We start from the raw sequence: 16233 nt of genomic DNA, 5'->3' as shown, positions 1-16233 counted from the left end.
TTTAGCATAACATTAATCACAATTTTTTCTATTCTTTATATGAGGAATAAATCAGAGTCCTTCCATAACATAAGGGCATCTTTAGGATCAAATTTTGAAGAAGCACAAAATTATTCTCTTTTCTACAATTAAGGGACATTTTTGGTCCTTTTTTCAAAAAAATAACTGAGCTTGTTGTGTTTGGCAAATGAAAAATATTTTACAATGTTTAAAATAATTAAGTTATTTTTTACAAAGTAGTTTCTTAGAAAATGATTTGTTGATATATTGTTGGTGAGTGAACTTTTTGTCCTAGAGAAGTATTTATTACTATAATTATAATGTTAATAAATTAGATAGCACTTTCATTAAAAAAAAATGAATTGCTAAAGATGTCTACTAAAGTTCAAATGCCGATTGAAACAGTGATACAAAATTAAAAACTGAAATAATATGACTTCCAAATTTTTTTTCAAAATTCTTTATACCTCCAAACAATTAAAAATCCGAATGTGGTATGCAGTAATTCAAACAGAAATATTTTTTATTTTTCTTTTCAGGACAATATTTTTTTTATATCATGAAAATGAATCCTTTTCGCTGTATTTCTTATTTAGGATAAAGTGAACGCAGACATTAATAAACAAAACAAAAAGAGAGGATATATATCATAAAAGTAAGTAAGGCAAGATTCCATCCATTTGAGGAAAGAGCATAAAGGGCATGCATGAAAATCTTTTTTTTTCCTTATAGAATAAAATAAAGAGTTCAACTAGAGATTGTGTAAGGAAGTTGCTTTCATCCAACAGTGCAAAAGACTATGAAGATGAACAAGACAAAAAAGGGTTGTTAAGTTTATGCTTGGAGATTGGTTTGGAATTAGACAACCAAGGAAAAGGAAAAGGAAAAGGGGGAAAACCAAAACAAGAAAGTGATAAATGGGTAGAAGAATAAAGATGTGGTCCAAGTGTTTGTGGGGGGGCTCTTGATCCAAGACACTACTGAATATGCCATCATTCATGTTTATTGATCAGGTGAAGTTTCCATGCCATGTCTCCTATTCCAATTTCCAATCAACTATTTAAAAAAATTGAACTAGATACATATTTGACTTATCCCTTTCAAAGTGGTCACTTGACACTCGAGAATTATTTTTTCATTGCTTAAGAAAGAGACCATATATACACTTAAGTGAAGACATTAATTTCTCTCTTGCCCATTCACCTATATACTATTTAGTTCTAAACACATGACTTGATTGAAAGATGGGGCCTCGCTTGCAAAATATTGTTTTTGAGCAAAGTTATTTGAATCCAAATTGGTTTAAATTCAGTTACTAAAGCTGGTTCAGTCCGACATCTAAACAAATACTTTTTGGATACAACATAATGGATCCTATCTAAAAACATGTGTGTCAAAACAGATATTTTATCCAAAAATCGACGAACTGTCTCTGATGACACCACTATAATGGTCCTTCTTCTCCAAATATAAAATATTAAATAAATAAGTTCAGGAGTTCGGCCAAAAATGGGTAAACTACAATTATTTTTTTATTCTGATTAGCTTTTTAGACATTCATGTGAATTCTTGCAGTTTGCTTTTGAAATATTCACATGAATGAAATCTCTCTTTGCTGATTTTTCAGATTCTTTGAAGTGTTAATCTTTAATGTTTTGTCACATCTAGTTTGATTAAATGTGATAATTTTTTTCAATAATAAATATGTGTTGTCATTCATTTCACATTCTCTTATTCATCTTTTATATTCTTCTACTAATACAGTCATTTGATCTTTGAAAATTGATAGTCATGTCTCAGCAATCCGAAAGGTCTGTACATTCAACTAAACCGGATGTATGTAAATACCTAGATATTCACTTGTTTTCTTATTTTGTTAATTTAGGAAAACGGTAAATGTGATTATTTTCAGTTGGTTGAAAACATGCTCATAGATGAAACTAAATTCGTTATGTTGGATCAAGAATGATTTTGATGATCGACAAAAGGAGTAGATGGAAGAAAAAAGTTACAACTTAGTGTTTCTATCAATCTAAATCCATCTGGGAGTAGGAGAAGAACAGATACACGGAAGAGTGGAAATCTAAGACAGTGTTTTTCCTTAAACACAGTAGCAGTTTAACAAGGAAAAGAAACAGAATTCCACTCAAAGAAGGAGAAGTCTAGTGTCTATAAATAAAGAAGGTTTTTCACAAAGAAGGCTTGCGCACTTACGATAGAGAGCTTCAAGCAGAACAAATTCAAGTAAGAGAGAGTTCATATTTGAGAGAGTTCTGATTGAGATTTCAGAGTGCTGTGAAGACAAAGAAACTAAATTGAACTACTTTTTCCATAGGCTTATGCTTATAGTTCTAAGTTTGTTTTATTTGTTATAGTGATTATCGAGTTGTAATCATTGTTGATTTAGAGTAAAGTATTCTTCTAGTTGGGGAAACTGGAAGAAAGGGTTCAACAATCAAGGGTGATTGTTGAAGTTTAGGAATTAGAGTTTATAATTCCTTAGATGGCTTAGGTTTTTAATCTTAAACAATTATTGAGGCTCAAAGTTTTAGTGAAGTGGAGTTAAATCCTACAGAGTTGTAGGCCGTGATTTTTCATCCTTTTGAATCAAATTTTTTACGATAAATCATTGTGTCATTACTTTATTTGTCATTTGAAGTCCAGTCTTGATAATTGGTAAGGAACAGATTATCCAGACCTATTCCTTAGGCAAATTAGGGGGTCAGTATTCTAATAATTGGTATCAGAGTGGGTTATCTTAAAAAGAATCTAACTACTAAGGTAAAGATTACTATGAATTCTGTACTTCCTCTCGAACACGGTGAAGGGCAACACGTCAATAGACCACCTTTATTTAATGGGAAATACTATTCCTGGTGGAAGGCTCATATGGAGGATTTTCTTCAAGCTGAAGATTATGAGCTATTGTTGAATGAGTCGTAGGACTCGACTTACGTACGTAAGCTACCTACTTAAAAATATTACATACTCAAGCTACTTGAGTGCATACCAAACTTACATAGTAAGGATTACATAGTTTCATAAAGTAAGATGAGATTACGAACCCACGAGGAGGAAAATAGAGTGACACATGGCAGCATGAGGTAGTGCCATATGGAAGCAGCTGGGAATGCCACGTGGCAGCAACTGAAGCAAGGGGGTGGTCCCCCACCTACCACGTGGTAGCCTCTAGTTGGAGGAGGGGGTACGTTGGACCACTTAGGGCTTGACACATGTCACCACTTAGTGTATTGCGATTGTGGTGCTGCGGTTGCAGCTGGTTGGATGGCATGTTGCAGGGCTGAAAAGTGTTCTAAAAGGGGTGTGGGTACTTCTGGTTACAGCCACACGACCCTCCCTTTCGTATTGTTAAAGGTTTTGCGAAATAAAGATTAAAAACTCTATTTTGATATCGTAGCTTCGGGCGAGTTGTTTGGAGTTTGTATTGTGTAATGTTGAAGTAATTCACTTGTATATGCTGTTGGTTGTTGTTGTTGGTATGGTTGTTGACACGGTGTCCAATTTGAAATCTCGGGGATGGTAAAGTTATAGGGAAAATGCTGCCCGATTTTCGATAACTTTAGAACTAGTAACAAACTAGTCGAGGGTATTGGATAAGGAAATGATTCCTATGGGTACTTGGTTGTAGAGTTGGAAATTGGAAAGTGAAAGGTTATTAAACTTAGTATTACTCTCATGTTAATAGGTCAAGGAGATAACGAGGCGAGCTGGGTTATAATTAATCCATAAAAGGTATGTGAAGCTTACCTTTTCTTTCTTTTAGCATGTCTTAGCCTTAAGTTATATATATATGAAGGCATTTTCGGAAAAGAAAAGGCAATGACTACTACTTCATCTGTTCGTTTAATGTCTATTCCAAATCTTGCTTCTGTTGGTTCAGGTGTTAATTCAAGTGGAACCTCTGCAATTCCTGGTAGATACCATAGCCTTACACCTTGTGCGGATTGGTTACCAACATAGCCATCTAGTTGCCTACTCCAAGTGAGATCTTTTCCACTAGTGTTTCTCTTCTCCTTTACACAAAAAGCATGAAGAAGAACGAAAAGATTAGTTGACGATGCAACTTTTTGTTTGGGTGAACTCATTTAGTTATATACACTGACAGCTTAAAGAATTTTCCATCTGTTATCCAGGTTAGTAATCCCCTTATTTTGTACAGTTATTTGTAGTGATTTTAGGTGATTTAATGTTGTAAAGAATTATTTCACTATCAATGTATAGAAATTAAACTCGACCAGAAAAGGTAGAGAGGAATACCAAATTGTTGATTTGCCCGGTTTGAATGTTAATGAATACAAGAGGGATTCCTGAAGATACTGCTGCTGAAAACCAGGCCATGGTACGAACTAATGTGGCTTCTACTCTATACTCTCTTGTCAGAGGCATAAAAACTATGGAGCATACAACTGTAGAACGAGAATCTGGTAGATAAGTTCCCACCTTCATCTTCCAGTCATATTGTAATCCCATTTGGTTATACCCCCGTGATCCCGAATTGACCATTCTTCTGCTCATTTCTGCATCATCAAACAAAATTCCGCTATAAATAATTTATGTACGATGTTCCTGGTAGACTGCTGCAAAAATACATAATACGCAGACAGTATAAAGATGTTTTACTCTATTTAAATGTGTAGTAGTAGTGGAAGGAAGAATTATACCCTGGAGTTCAGTGCAACGTTCGAAAGTTAATTCTGCTATAACAGCAAGATGTCTCTCATCAGATGCTGCTCTAACGACAAACCTTTTCTGGAGATTGGAACGTCGTTCAACTAAGACATATCCTCTGAGTTTAAGTGTACTCTCTCCCCTTCTAACCTTGAACCAAACAAAATGTCCAGCAATTTTACCAAGAAATAAGGTTAACTCTGACCATGCTTTGGCCTGAATAAAGGAGTCATCATCAGCAGCTAATTCAGCAATACCTTCTATGATGTCCCCTGGGAGTGGCATGCTCAGATCCCATCCATCTGGATCTTTTTGCCTCACTTTCTTCACACCAACAACTTTCTCAACATTCGCCATCTGCTTCTTCTTCTTCTTCTTGAAGATGGAACAGTAGTATTTCTTGAGTAGCCGCAATAGCTTCATATATATCTAGCACTGATCAACCCTTTCTGTTAATGAACTCGAGCACGGACATCTCAAGGTGAATTAGATTTCTAGTTGTGAACGTCAGAAAGGTACTGTGGTCTTCAATAATTTGCTTAGAGAAATATTCTCTCTGGTTTGATGTATCCGAAGGGTCATTTATCAAACAGGCCGGCTCTACAGATTCTTGTGAGCAAAACGCCAACAAAGTGAAAAAACAACAATCTGAACTAGAATGGAAATTGCTCCAAAACATGGTATATTCTGAGAATAAAACAAGCAAATTTTGTCCTTTTAACTACTAGGATGTTGGCATGAGTACAAACAAAAAGCAAACATAGAACAACCAATGGAATGTAGTTCTAACAAACTGCTGTATTAACTCTAAGACACTCGGAAATGTGGGCTTATGCTACATAACAAACTTTATTACAGAAAGAAATATGAAAGTTTCAAACTCCTAAATTCTGTATATACACAATATAACTCATTTTGTACATTTAAATCTGCCTTCAACTATAAATACAATAGAAATAAAAAATACAAGTAATAAGCGAAGTCTGTAGAGACAAAAAATGGTTGAGAATTACTATTAACTTATAAGAAACCTATGTGATGTCATTGAATTCTTTTTAAAATGTTAGCAAGTTCCTTTTCCAGCTTCCTGATGTCGATCTTTGCACTCTCCCTTTCTTTAACATCAGTAGAGCTTAAACTCTTTCCTCGCTCCGATATCTTCCTCTTAATGCTTTTAATCTGCAATCATTTCCAAGGCAATAAATTCCGTGACCTCAATTATCAAGGCAATGTAGAAATGAGGGGCGGGATGGTGGAAGGGAAAAAAGAAGAGACCTTTCTATAGGGCCATCTTGGTAAGCCATCCCTTCGGCAAATTTTTTTCATCACAGTAGGACATATTTTCAATTTCTTAGCTGCTGTCTCAATGGGAAGATGGAGATATCCTGCAAAGTCTTTCAATTTCAACTTTGCAGTTCTTTCCCTCTGCCCTATCAAAGAAAAAAGTGATCAGAATGCAAAATCTCTACATAAATGTAGTATCAGAGAAAATGAACAATCAAGTAATTTTTTGATGCCATATATATTAATAAGCTCTCTGCGTGCAAACTACAAACCTGTGCTGAAAGGGGGATCTTTTCGTGTCTCATGTCACTGCTAGTGCCCTCGTTTTTTTCGTTTGCCATTTCTTGCTGTTCCATTTGGATATCATCTGCATGTAAATATCGTGCAAGAACATTATCTCGGTGATACAGATGAAAGTACTAAAGCAATATTTTGTATAATTTATTCAGATGAAAGGACTAAGCAAAGACGCTACTTACGCGAAGTTGTTGGAGATAACTGAAGTAGACCATCAATGTCAATACAGTCACTACCGTCAAATCCAACACCTAAAGCTTGATAGAATTCACAGAGTGGATCTTCGAGTACCATATAACCATCACCCTTACAAGCCTCGAAATATTGAACTAAAAATTGCTTCACACTGCTTATACTATCATTGCTAAAACTGTTGAAGAAGAATATAAAACTAGAGTTAATTTCAGCAAACAAGTAAAAAAAGGTACATTATAAATAAACTAGAGCAATAGAGAAGGGTATGTAACTCCGTACTCATATGTTTGGGATGAGACATGGCTTTGATCAGAAAAATCCATTGTGTATTTCTCAAGACTTGCATGACTGATCCTTCCTATTGTTCCGAAAATTCCAAGCTTAGATATCAACAAGCCTGTGAAGGAAACAAACAACTAAATTACTTCAAAATTCCACAATCCCCCAAAACCAAAGAGAAATTTAAGAGATAAACACACTGACCATCGGCATGAGTTATTTCTCTTAGAATTTGGCAATTATGCAAATTATTATTATTATTATTCCCCAGAACATCACCCTCTGCATTGGTACTATTCCCAACCAAATGATTACTACATTCGTATGAAATGTCAAGCAAAATTGGATCATAGTCGGAGACACCAAAATCAGAATTCAAATTTGTTGGATTTTCATCTAAAGGTGGTGGGTGGTCACCGCCGTCAATGGTTGGGTTTTCATCAAAGAGTGAAATATTAACAAAAGAATCATCATCATCAAAAGGGTCATGATAAGGCACAATGGATGTATTATGATTGTCCATTATTTTTGCGACGCCGACGCTTGGCCTACACCAAGCGGCGCCACAGAGGATTGAAAGAGAGAGGAGAAAATAGAGTAGAAGATTAACAGATTTCAAAAGAATAGTATATAAGTACAAGGGGAAGGAGGGAAGAGGAAGTTAATAACCGTTGCATTCTTCATTTTGAATTTCTTTTTTTATTTTTTAATTTCTACTCTCCGGAAATTACGATGTGACGCGATGCACCATGAGGACTTACTTTAAACGACGACGTAATTACTCTTTTATATCTCTTTTCCTTTATTTTCACAAAAAAAAAACATTTTTTCAAATCTTTCACATCACTTCAAAAACTAGCTTTTTTAGTGGCAATTTGCAAACCCCTAAAAAAATGGGTACGTAAAATTATTATATTTTTAGATAGCAACAAATAAGAGACAACATATATAAGTCACTTTTCGACTTTTTATACTTCTTTAATCTAAACTTTAAGCCAAAAGGCAGGGGCGTTTACGAAAAATCAAAAAACTCTATCAAATCGAACCTCAAAGAAAAAAATGACAGTAGTTTTATTTGTTTCATTTGATTTTATTCTTATTTTAAAAAGCAACATAATTTGTTTAGGTTTTGATTTAAAGCAAAAATTACCGTAAGAAATTGAATCAAATAGACTATATAAATTTAAAAATTATAATTACATGTAGTTATACCAAAATTTATTTCAGACTTAATATAACTTGTCATTGAGTCCTTTAATTAAGAGTAAATATATCAAATTCTCTCCGACCTTGGCATCAAAATTTACTTTAGCATTTTAATTATACATATGTTTAAATATCCTCATTAACATCTTTTAAGTGAATTAAATATCCCTTTAAGGGGTGACGTGGCACAGTGAGTGCACTCACCTAAAAAATGCTTTTACCTTTTGAATTTAATTTTAAATATGTTCTTCGACCATATGAAATAAAGTAAATGTGGCCTCCATCTAAATTTGATCCCAAATATTTCTCTATCAAGGAAGAACTTGCTCAAATTTATCTCTCAAAACTAACGAAATTCACTTCTCTCTTTTTTTTTTCCCTTTCAATCAATCATTTTATGTTAGGTCATAATTAGTTTATTTGATTTTTTTTTTCTAACCGACGAGAGAAAGAACCAAAAAAAAAAGAATGTCTAAAAAAATTCTTAAACGTCAAAAGGATAGAAAATATTTTTCTAAAGATTCTTACACATCAAAAGGACAGAAAATAATTTTCTAAAATTACTTTTTGCTCAAAGAATGACTAAAGGATTTTTTCTTTTTCAGTTTCTTAAAAATCAATAATTTTTTATCTACATGATTAAAATCATATGCATAAATTCAGTTCAACAGAAATAAAATCAATATTTTATTAATTTACTTTTTTAGCATAACATTAATCACAATTTTTTCTATTCTTTATATGAGGAATAAATCAGAGTCCTTCCATAACATAAGGGCATCTTTAGGATCAAATTTTGAAGAAGCACAAAATTATTCTCTTTTCTACAATTAAGGGACATTTTTGGTCCTTTTTTCAAAAAAATAACTGAGCTTGTTGTGTTTGGCAAATGAAAAATATTTTACAATGTTTAAAATAATTAAGTTATTTTTTACAAAGTAGTTTCTTAGAAAATGATTTGTTGATATATTGTTGGTGAGTGAACTTTTTGTCCTAGAGAAGTATTTATTACTATAATTATAATGTTAATAAATTAGATAGCACTTTCATTAAAAAAAAATGAATTGCTAAAGATGTCTACTAAAGTTCAAATGCCGATTGAAACAGTGATACAAAATTAAAAACTGAAATAATATGACTTCCAAATTTTTTTTCAAAATTCTTTATACCTCCAAACAATTAAAAATCCGAATGTGGTATGCAGTAATTCAAACAGAAATATTTTTTATTTTTCTTTTCAGGACAATATTTTTTTTATATCATGAAAATGAATCCTTTTCGCTGTATTTCTTATTTAGGATAAAGTGAACGCAGACATTAATAAACAAAACAAAAAGAGAGGATATATATCATAAAAGTAAGTAAGGCAAGATTCCATCCATTTGAGGAAAGAGCATAAAGGGCATGCATGAAAATCTTTTTTTTTCCTTATAGAATAAAATAAAGAGTTCAACTAGAGATTGTGTAAGGAAGTTGCTTTCATCCAACAGTGCAAAAGACTATGAAGATGAACAAGACAAAAAAGGGTTGTTAAGTTTATGCTTGGAGATTGGTTTGGAATTAGACAACCAAGGAAAAGGAAAAGGAAAAGGGGGAAAACCAAAACAAGAAAGTGATAAATGGGTAGAAGAATAAAGATGTGGTCCAAGTGTTTGTGGGGGGGCTCTTGATCCAAGACACTACTGAATATGCCATCATTCATGTTTATTGATCAGGTGAAGTTTCCATGCCATGTCTCCTATTCCAATTTCCAATCAACTATTTAAAAAAATTGAACTAGATACATATTTGACTTATCCCTTTCAAAGTGGTCACTTGACACTCGAGAATTATTTTTTCATTGCTTAAGAAAGAGACCATATATACACTTAAGTGAAGACATTAATTTCTCTCTTGCCCATTCACCTATATACTATTTAGTTCTAAACACATGACTTGATTGAAAGATGGGGCCTCGCTTGCAAAATATTGTTTTTGAGCAAAGTTATTTGAATCCAAATTGGTTTAAATTCAGTTACTAAAGCTGGTTCAGTCCGACATCTAAACAAATACTTTTTGGATACAACATAATGGATCCTATCTAAAAACATGTGTGTCAAAACAGATATTTTATCCAAAAATCGACGAACTGTCTCTGATGACACCACTATAATGGTCCTTCTTCTCCAAATATAAAATATTAAATAAATAAGTTCAGGAGTTCGGCCAAAAATGGGTAAACTACAATTATTTTTTTATTCTGATTAGCTTTTTAGACATTCATGTGAATTCTTGCAGTTTGCTTTTGAAATATTCACATGAATGAAATCTCTCTTTGCTGATTTTTCAGATTCTTTGAAGTGTTAATCTTTAATGTTTTGTCACATCTAGTTTGATTAAATGTGATAATTTTTTTCAATAATAAATATGTGTTGTCATTCATTTCACATTCTCTTATTCATCTTTTATATTCTTCTACTAATACAGTCATTTGATCTTTGAAAATTGATAGTCATGTCTCAGCAATCCGAAAGGTCTGTACATTCAACTAAACCGGATGTATGTAAATACCTAGATATTCACTTGTTTTCTTATTTTGTTAATTTAGGAAAACGGTAAATGTGATTATTTTCAGTTGGTTGAAAACATGCTCATAGATGAAACTAAATTCGTTATGTTGGATCAAGAATGATTTTGATGATCGACAAAAGGAGTAGATGGAAGAAAAAAGTTACAACTTAGTGTTTCTATCAATCTAAATCCATCTGGGAATAGGAGAAGAACAGATACACGGAAGAGTGGAAATCTAAGACAGTGTTTTTCCTTAAACACAGTAGCAGTTTAACAAGGAAAAGAAACAGAATTCCACTCAAAGAAGGAGAAGTCTAGTGTCTATAAATAAAGAAGGTTTTTCACAAAGAAGGCTTGCGCACTTACGATAGAGAGCTTCAAGCAGAACAAATTCAAGTAAGAGAGAGTTCATATTTGAGAGAGTTCTGATTGAGATTTCAGAGTGCTGTGAAGACAAAGAAACTAAATTGAACTACTTTTTCCATAGGCTTATGCTTATAGTTCTAAGTTTGTTTTATTTGTAATAGTGATTATCGAGTTGTAATCATTGTTGATTTAGAGTAAAGTATTCTTCTAGTTGGGGAAACTGGAAGAAAGGGTTCAACAATCAAGGGTGATTGTTCAAGTTTAGGAATTAGAGTTTATAATTCCTTAGATGGCTTAGGTTTTTAATCTTAAACAATTATTGAGGCTCAAAGTTTTAGTGAAGTGGAGTTAAATCCTACAGAGTTGTAGGCCGTGATTTTTCATCCTTTTGAATCAATTTTTTTACGATAAATCATTGTGTCATTACTTTATTTGTCATTTGAAGTCCAGTCTTGATAATTGGTAAGGAACAGATTATCCAGACCTATTCCTTAGGCAAATTAGGGGGTCAGTATTCTAATAATTGGTATCAGAGTGGGTTATCTTAAAAAGAATCTAACTACTAAGGTAAAGATTACTATGAATTCTGTACTTCCTCTCGAACACGGTGAAGGGCAACACGTCAATAGACCACCTCTATTTAATGGGAAATACTATTCCTGGTGGAAGGCTCATATGGAGGATTTTCTTCAAGCTGAAGATTATGAGCTATGGTTGAATGAGTCGTAGGACTCGACTTACGTACGTAAGCTACCTACTTAAAAATATTACATACTCAAGCTACTTGAGTGCATACCAAACTTACATAGTAAGGATTACATAGTTTCATAAAGTAAGATGAGATTACGAACCCACGAGGAGGAAAATAGAGTGACACATGGCAGCATGAGGTAGTGCCATATAGAAGCAGCTGGGAATGCCACGTGGAAGCAACTGAAGCAAGGGGGTGGTCCCCCACCTACCACGTGGTAGCCTCTAGTTGGAGGAAGGGGTGCGTTGGACCACTTAGGGCTTGACACATGTCACCACTTAGTGTATTGCGATTGTGGTGCTGCGGTTGGATGGCATGTTGCAGGGCTGAAAAGTGTTCTAAAAGGGGTGTGGGTACTTCTGGTTACAGCCACACGACCCTCCCTTTCGTATTGTTAAAGGTTTTGCGAAATAAAGATTAAAAACTCTATTTTGATATCGTAGCTTCGGGCGAGTTGTTTGGAGTTTGTATTGTGTAATGTTGAAGTAATTCACTTGTATATGCTGTTGGTTGTTGTTGTTGGTATGGTTGTTGACACGGTGTCCAATTTGAAATCTCGGGGATGGTAAAGTTATAGGGAAAATGCTGCCCGATTTTCGATAACTTTAGAACTAGTAACAAACTAGTCGAGGGTATTGGATAAGGAAATGATTCCTATGGGTACTTGGTTGTAGAGTTGGAAATTGGAAAGTGAAAGGTTATTAAACTTAGTATTACTCTCATGTTAATAGGTCAAGGAGATAACGAGGCGAGCTGGGTTATAATTAATCCATAAAAGGTATGTGAAGCTTACCTTTTCTTTCTTTTAGCATGTCTTAGCCTTAAGTTATATATATATGAAGGCATTTTCGGAAAAGAAAAGGCAATGACTACTACTTCATCTGTTCGTTTAATGTCTATTCCAAATCTTGCTTCTGTTGGTTCAGGTGTTAATTCAAGTGGAACCTCTGCAATTCCTGGTAGATACCATAGCCTTACACCTTGTGCGGATTGGTTACCAACATAGCCATCTAGTTGCCTACTCCAAGTGAGATCTTTTCCACTAGTGTTTCTCTTCTCCTTTACACAAAAAGCATGAAGAAGAACGAAAAGATTAGTTGACGATGCAACTTTTTGTTTGGGTGAACTCATTTAGTTATATACACTGACAGCTTAAAGAATTTTCCATCTGTTATCCAGGTTAGTAATCCCCTTATTTTGTACAGTTATTTGTAGTGATTTTAGGTGATTTAATGTTGTAAAGAATTATTTTACACTATCAATGTATAGAAATTAAACTCGACCAGAAAAGGTAGAGAGGAATACCAAATTGTTGATTTGCTCGGTTTGAATGTTAATGAATACAAGAGGGATTCCTGAAGATACTGCTGCTGAAAACCAGGCCATGGTACGAACTAATGTGGCTTCTACTCTATACTCTCTTGTCAGAGGCATAAAAACTATGGAGCATACAACTGTAGAACGAGAATCTGGTAGATAAGTTCCCACCTTCATCTTCCAGTCATATTGTAATCCCATTTGGTTATACCCCCGTGATCCCGAATTGACCATTCTTCTGCTCATTTCTGCATCATCAAACAAAATTCCGCTATAAATAATTTATGTACGATGTTCCTGGTAGACTGCTGCAAAAATACATAATACGCAGACAGTATAAAGATGTTTTACTCTATTTAAATGTGTAGTAGTAGTGGAAGGAAGAATTATACCCTGGAGTTCAGTGCAACGTTCGAAAGTTAATTCTGCTATAACAGCAAGATGTCTCTCATCAGATGCTGCTCTAACGACAAACCTTTTCTGGAGATTGGAACGTCGTTCAACTAAGACATATCCTCTGAGTTTAAGTGTACTCTCTCCCCTTCTAACCTTGAACCAAACAAAATGTCCAGCAATTTTACCAAGAAATAAGGTTAACTCTGACCATGCTTTGGCCTGAATAAAGGAGTCATCATCAGCAGCTAATTCAGCAATACCTTCTATGATGTCCCCTGGGAGTGGCATGCTCAGATCCCATCCATCTGGATCTTTTTGCCTCACTTTCTTCACACCAACAACTTTCTCAACATTCGCCATCTGCTTCTTCTTCTTCTTCTTGAAGATGGAACAGTAGTATTTCTTGAGTAGCCGCAATAGCTTCATATATATCTAGCACTGATCAACCCTTTCTGTTAATGAACTCGAGCACGGACATCTCAAGGTGAATTAGATTTCTAGTTGTGAACGTCAGAAAGGTACTGTGGTCTTCAATAATTTGCTTAGAGAAATATTCTCTCTGGTTTGATGTATCCGAAGGGTCATTTATCAAACAGGCCGGCTCTACAGATTCTTGTGAGCAAAACGCCAACAAAGTGAAAAAACAACAATCTGAACTAGAATGGAAATTGCTCCAAAACATGGTATATTCTGAGAATAAAACAAGCAAATTTTGTCCTTTTAACTACTAGGATGTTGGCATGAGTACAAACAAAAAGCAAACATAGAACAACCAATGGAATGTAGTTCTAACAAACTGCTGTATTAACTCTAAGACACTCGGAAATGTGGGCTTATGCTACATAACAAACTTTATTACAGAAAGAAATATGAAAGTTTCAAACTCCTAAATTCTGTATATACACAATATAACTCATTTTGTACATTTAAATCTGCCTTCAACTATAAATACAATAGAAATAAAAAATACAAGTAATAAGCGAAGTCTGTAGAGACAAAAAATGGTTGAGAATTACTATTAACTTATAAGAAACCTATGTGATGTCATTGAATTCTTTTTAAAATGTTAGCAAGTTCCTTTTCCAGCTTCCTGATGTCGATCTTTGCACTCTCCCTTTCTTTAACATCAGTAGAGCTTAAACTCTTTCCTCGCTCCGATATCTTCCTCTTAATGCTTTTAATCTGCAATCATTTCCAAGGCAATAAATTCCGTGACCTCAATTATCAAGGCAATGTAGAAATGAGGGGCGGGATGGTGGAAGGGAAAAAAGAAGAGACCTTTCTATAGGGCCATCTTGGTAAGCCATCCCTTCGGCAAATTTTTTTCATCACAGTAGGACATATTTTCAATTTCTTAGCTGCTGTCTCAATGGGAAGATGGAGATATCCTGCAAAGTCTTTCAATTTCAACTTTGCAGTTCTTTCCCTCTGCCCTATCAAAGAAAAAAGTGATCAGAATGCAAAATCTCTACATAAATGTAGTATCAGAGAAAATGAACAATCAAGTAATTTTTTGATGCCATATATATTAATAAGCTCTCTGCGTGCAAACTACAAACCTGTGCTGAAAGGGGGATCTTTTCGTGTCTCATGTCACTGCTAGTGCCCTCGTTTTTTTCGTTTGCCATTTCTTGCTGTTCCATTTGGATATCATCTGCATGTAAATATCGTGCAAGAACATTATCTCGGTGATACAGATGAAAGTACTAAAGCAATATTTTGTATAATTTATTCAGATGAAAGGACTAAGCAAAGACGCTACTTACGCGAAGTTGTTGGAGATAACTGAAGTAGACCATCAATGTCAATACAGTCACTACCGTCAAATCCAACACCTAAAGCTTGATAGAATTCACAGAGTGGATCTTCGAGTACCATATAACCATCACCCTTACAAGCCTCGAAATATTGAACTAAAAATTGCTTCACACTGCTTATACTATCATTGCTAAAACTGTTGAAGAAGAATATAAAACTAGAGTTAATTTCAGCAAACAAGTAAAAAAAGGTACATTATAAATAAACTAGAGCAATAGAGAAGGGTATGTAACTCCGTACTCATATGTTTGGGATGAGACATGGCTTTGATCAGAAAAATCCATTGTGTATTTCTCAAGACTTGCATGACTGATCCTTCCTATTGTTCCGAAAATTCCAAGCTTAGATATCAACAAGCCTGTGAAGGAAACAAACAACTAAATTACTTCAAAATTCCACAATCCCCCAAAACCAAAGAGAAATTTAAGAGATAAACACACTGACCATCGGCATGAGTTATTTCTCTTAGAATTTGGCAATTATGCAAATTATTATTATTATTATTCCCCAGAACATCACCCTCTGCATTGGTACTATTCCCAACCAAATGATTACTACATTCGTATGAAATGTCAAGCAAAATTGGATCATAGTCGGAGACACCAAAATCAGAATTCAAATTTGTTGGATTTTCATCTAAAGGTGGTGGGTGGTCACCGCCGTCAATGGTTGGGTTTTCATCAAAGAGTGAAATATTAACAAAAGAATCATCATCATCAAAAGGGTCATGATAAGGCACAATGGATGTATTATGATTGTCCATTATTTTTGCGACGCCGACGCTTGGCCTACACCAAGCGGCGCCACAGAGGATTGAAAGAGAGAGGAAAAATAGAGTAGAAGATTAACAGATTTCAAAAGAATAGTATATAAGTACAAGGGGAAGGAGGGAAGAGGAAGTTAATAACCGTTGCATTCTTCATTTTGAATTTCTTTTTTTATTTTTTAATTTCTACTCTCCGGAAATTACGATGTGACGCAATGCACCATGAGGACTTACTTTAAACGACGACGTAATTACTCTTTTATATCTCTTTTCCTTTATTTTCACAAAAAAATAATCATTTTTTCAAATCTTTCACATC

At 34.3% G+C, this 16233-nt stretch overlaps 4 protein-coding genes across 4 annotated transcripts; all 4 read right to left on the bottom strand.

The window, feature by feature from the left end:
* Positions 1 to 4245: 4245 nt before the first annotated feature.
* Positions 4246 to 5293, bottom strand: LOC129890579 (uncharacterized). The gene is made up of 2 exons (XM_055966107.1): positions 4683 to 5293; positions 4246 to 4538 (listed from the first exon to the last, which is right to left on the bottom strand). Exons 1-2 carry the CDS (start codon positions 5110 to 5112, stop codon positions 4246 to 4248), a joined length of 723 nt encoding a protein of 240 aa, XP_055822082.1. The 5' UTR covers positions 5113 to 5293.
* A 232-nt stretch (positions 5294 to 5525) lies between these two features.
* LOC129888299 (uncharacterized) lies at positions 5526 to 7335 on the bottom strand. The gene is made up of 6 exons (XM_055963304.1): positions 6949 to 7335; positions 6745 to 6862; positions 6453 to 6640; positions 6246 to 6340; positions 5965 to 6114; positions 5526 to 5868 (listed from the first exon to the last, which is right to left on the bottom strand). The coding sequence occupies exons 1-6, from the start codon at positions 7265 to 7267 to the stop codon at positions 5731 to 5733; spliced, it is 1008 nt and encodes a 335-aa protein (XP_055819279.1). The 5' UTR covers positions 7268 to 7335; the 3' UTR covers positions 5526 to 5730.
* A 3344-nt stretch (positions 7336 to 10679) lies between these two features.
* On the bottom strand, positions 10680 to 13937 carry LOC129890578 (uncharacterized). The gene is made up of 4 exons (XM_055966105.1): positions 13327 to 13937; positions 12923 to 13182; positions 12494 to 12676; positions 10680 to 10694 (listed from the first exon to the last, which is right to left on the bottom strand). Exons 1-4 carry the CDS (start codon positions 13754 to 13756, stop codon positions 10680 to 10682), a joined length of 888 nt encoding a protein of 295 aa, XP_055822080.1. The 5' UTR covers positions 13757 to 13937.
* Positions 13938 to 14169: 232 nt separating this feature from the next.
* On the bottom strand, positions 14170 to 15911 carry LOC129888298 (uncharacterized). Its single transcript, XM_055963303.1, has 6 exons — positions 15593 to 15911; positions 15389 to 15506; positions 15097 to 15284; positions 14890 to 14984; positions 14609 to 14758; positions 14170 to 14512 (listed from the first exon to the last, which is right to left on the bottom strand). The coding sequence occupies exons 1-6, from the start codon at positions 15909 to 15911 to the stop codon at positions 14375 to 14377; spliced, it is 1008 nt and encodes a 335-aa protein (XP_055819278.1). The 3' UTR covers positions 14170 to 14374.
* Between the last annotated feature and the right edge of the window lie 322 nt (positions 15912 to 16233).

This window comes from Solanum dulcamara, chromosome 5, assembly GCF_947179165.1.
Source record: "Solanum dulcamara chromosome 5, daSolDulc1.2, whole genome shotgun sequence".
Taxonomy (NCBI): Eukaryota; Viridiplantae; Streptophyta; class Magnoliopsida; order Solanales; family Solanaceae; genus Solanum; species Solanum dulcamara.
The sequence above is the reverse complement of the archived record's forward strand: the minus strand, read 5'-3'. Positions and strand labels throughout refer to the sequence as shown.

Coding starts and splice junctions, on each gene's coding strand:
- LOC129890579 (XM_055966107.1), bottom strand. CDS start 5,112: ATGAAGCTATTGCGGCTACTCAAGAAATACTACTGTTCCATCTTCAAG. Junction 4,539..4,682: donor ACGTTGCACTGAACTCCAGG/GTATAATTCTTC, acceptor TTGATGATGCAG/AAATGAGCAGAAGAATGGTC.
- LOC129888299 (XM_055963304.1), bottom strand. CDS start 7,267: ATGGACAATCATAATACATCCATTGTGCCTTATCATGACCCTTTTGAT. Junction 6,641..6,744: donor GTCTCATCCCAAACATATGA/GTACGGAGTTAC, acceptor CTTCTTCAACAG/TTTTAGCAATGATAGTATAA. Junction 6,115..6,245: donor AGATCCCCCTTTCAGCACAG/GTTTGTAGTTTG, acceptor TTGATAGGGCAG/AGGGAAAGAACTGCAAAGTT.
- LOC129890578 (XM_055966105.1), bottom strand. CDS start 13,756: ATGAAGCTATTGCGGCTACTCAAGAAATACTACTGTTCCATCTTCAAG. Junction 13,183..13,326: donor ACGTTGCACTGAACTCCAGG/GTATAATTCTTC, acceptor TTGATGATGCAG/AAATGAGCAGAAGAATGGTC. Junction 12,677..12,922: donor CCGAGCAAATCAACAATTTG/GTATTCCTCTCT, acceptor TTTTGTGTAAAG/GAGAAGAGAAACACTAGTGG.
- LOC129888298 (XM_055963303.1), bottom strand. CDS start 15,911: ATGGACAATCATAATACATCCATTGTGCCTTATCATGACCCTTTTGAT. Junction 14,985..15,096: donor GTTATCTCCAACAACTTCGC/GTAAGTAGCGTC, acceptor ATTTACATGCAG/ATGATATCCAAATGGAACAG. Junction 14,759..14,889: donor AGATCCCCCTTTCAGCACAG/GTTTGTAGTTTG, acceptor TTGATAGGGCAG/AGGGAAAGAACTGCAAAGTT.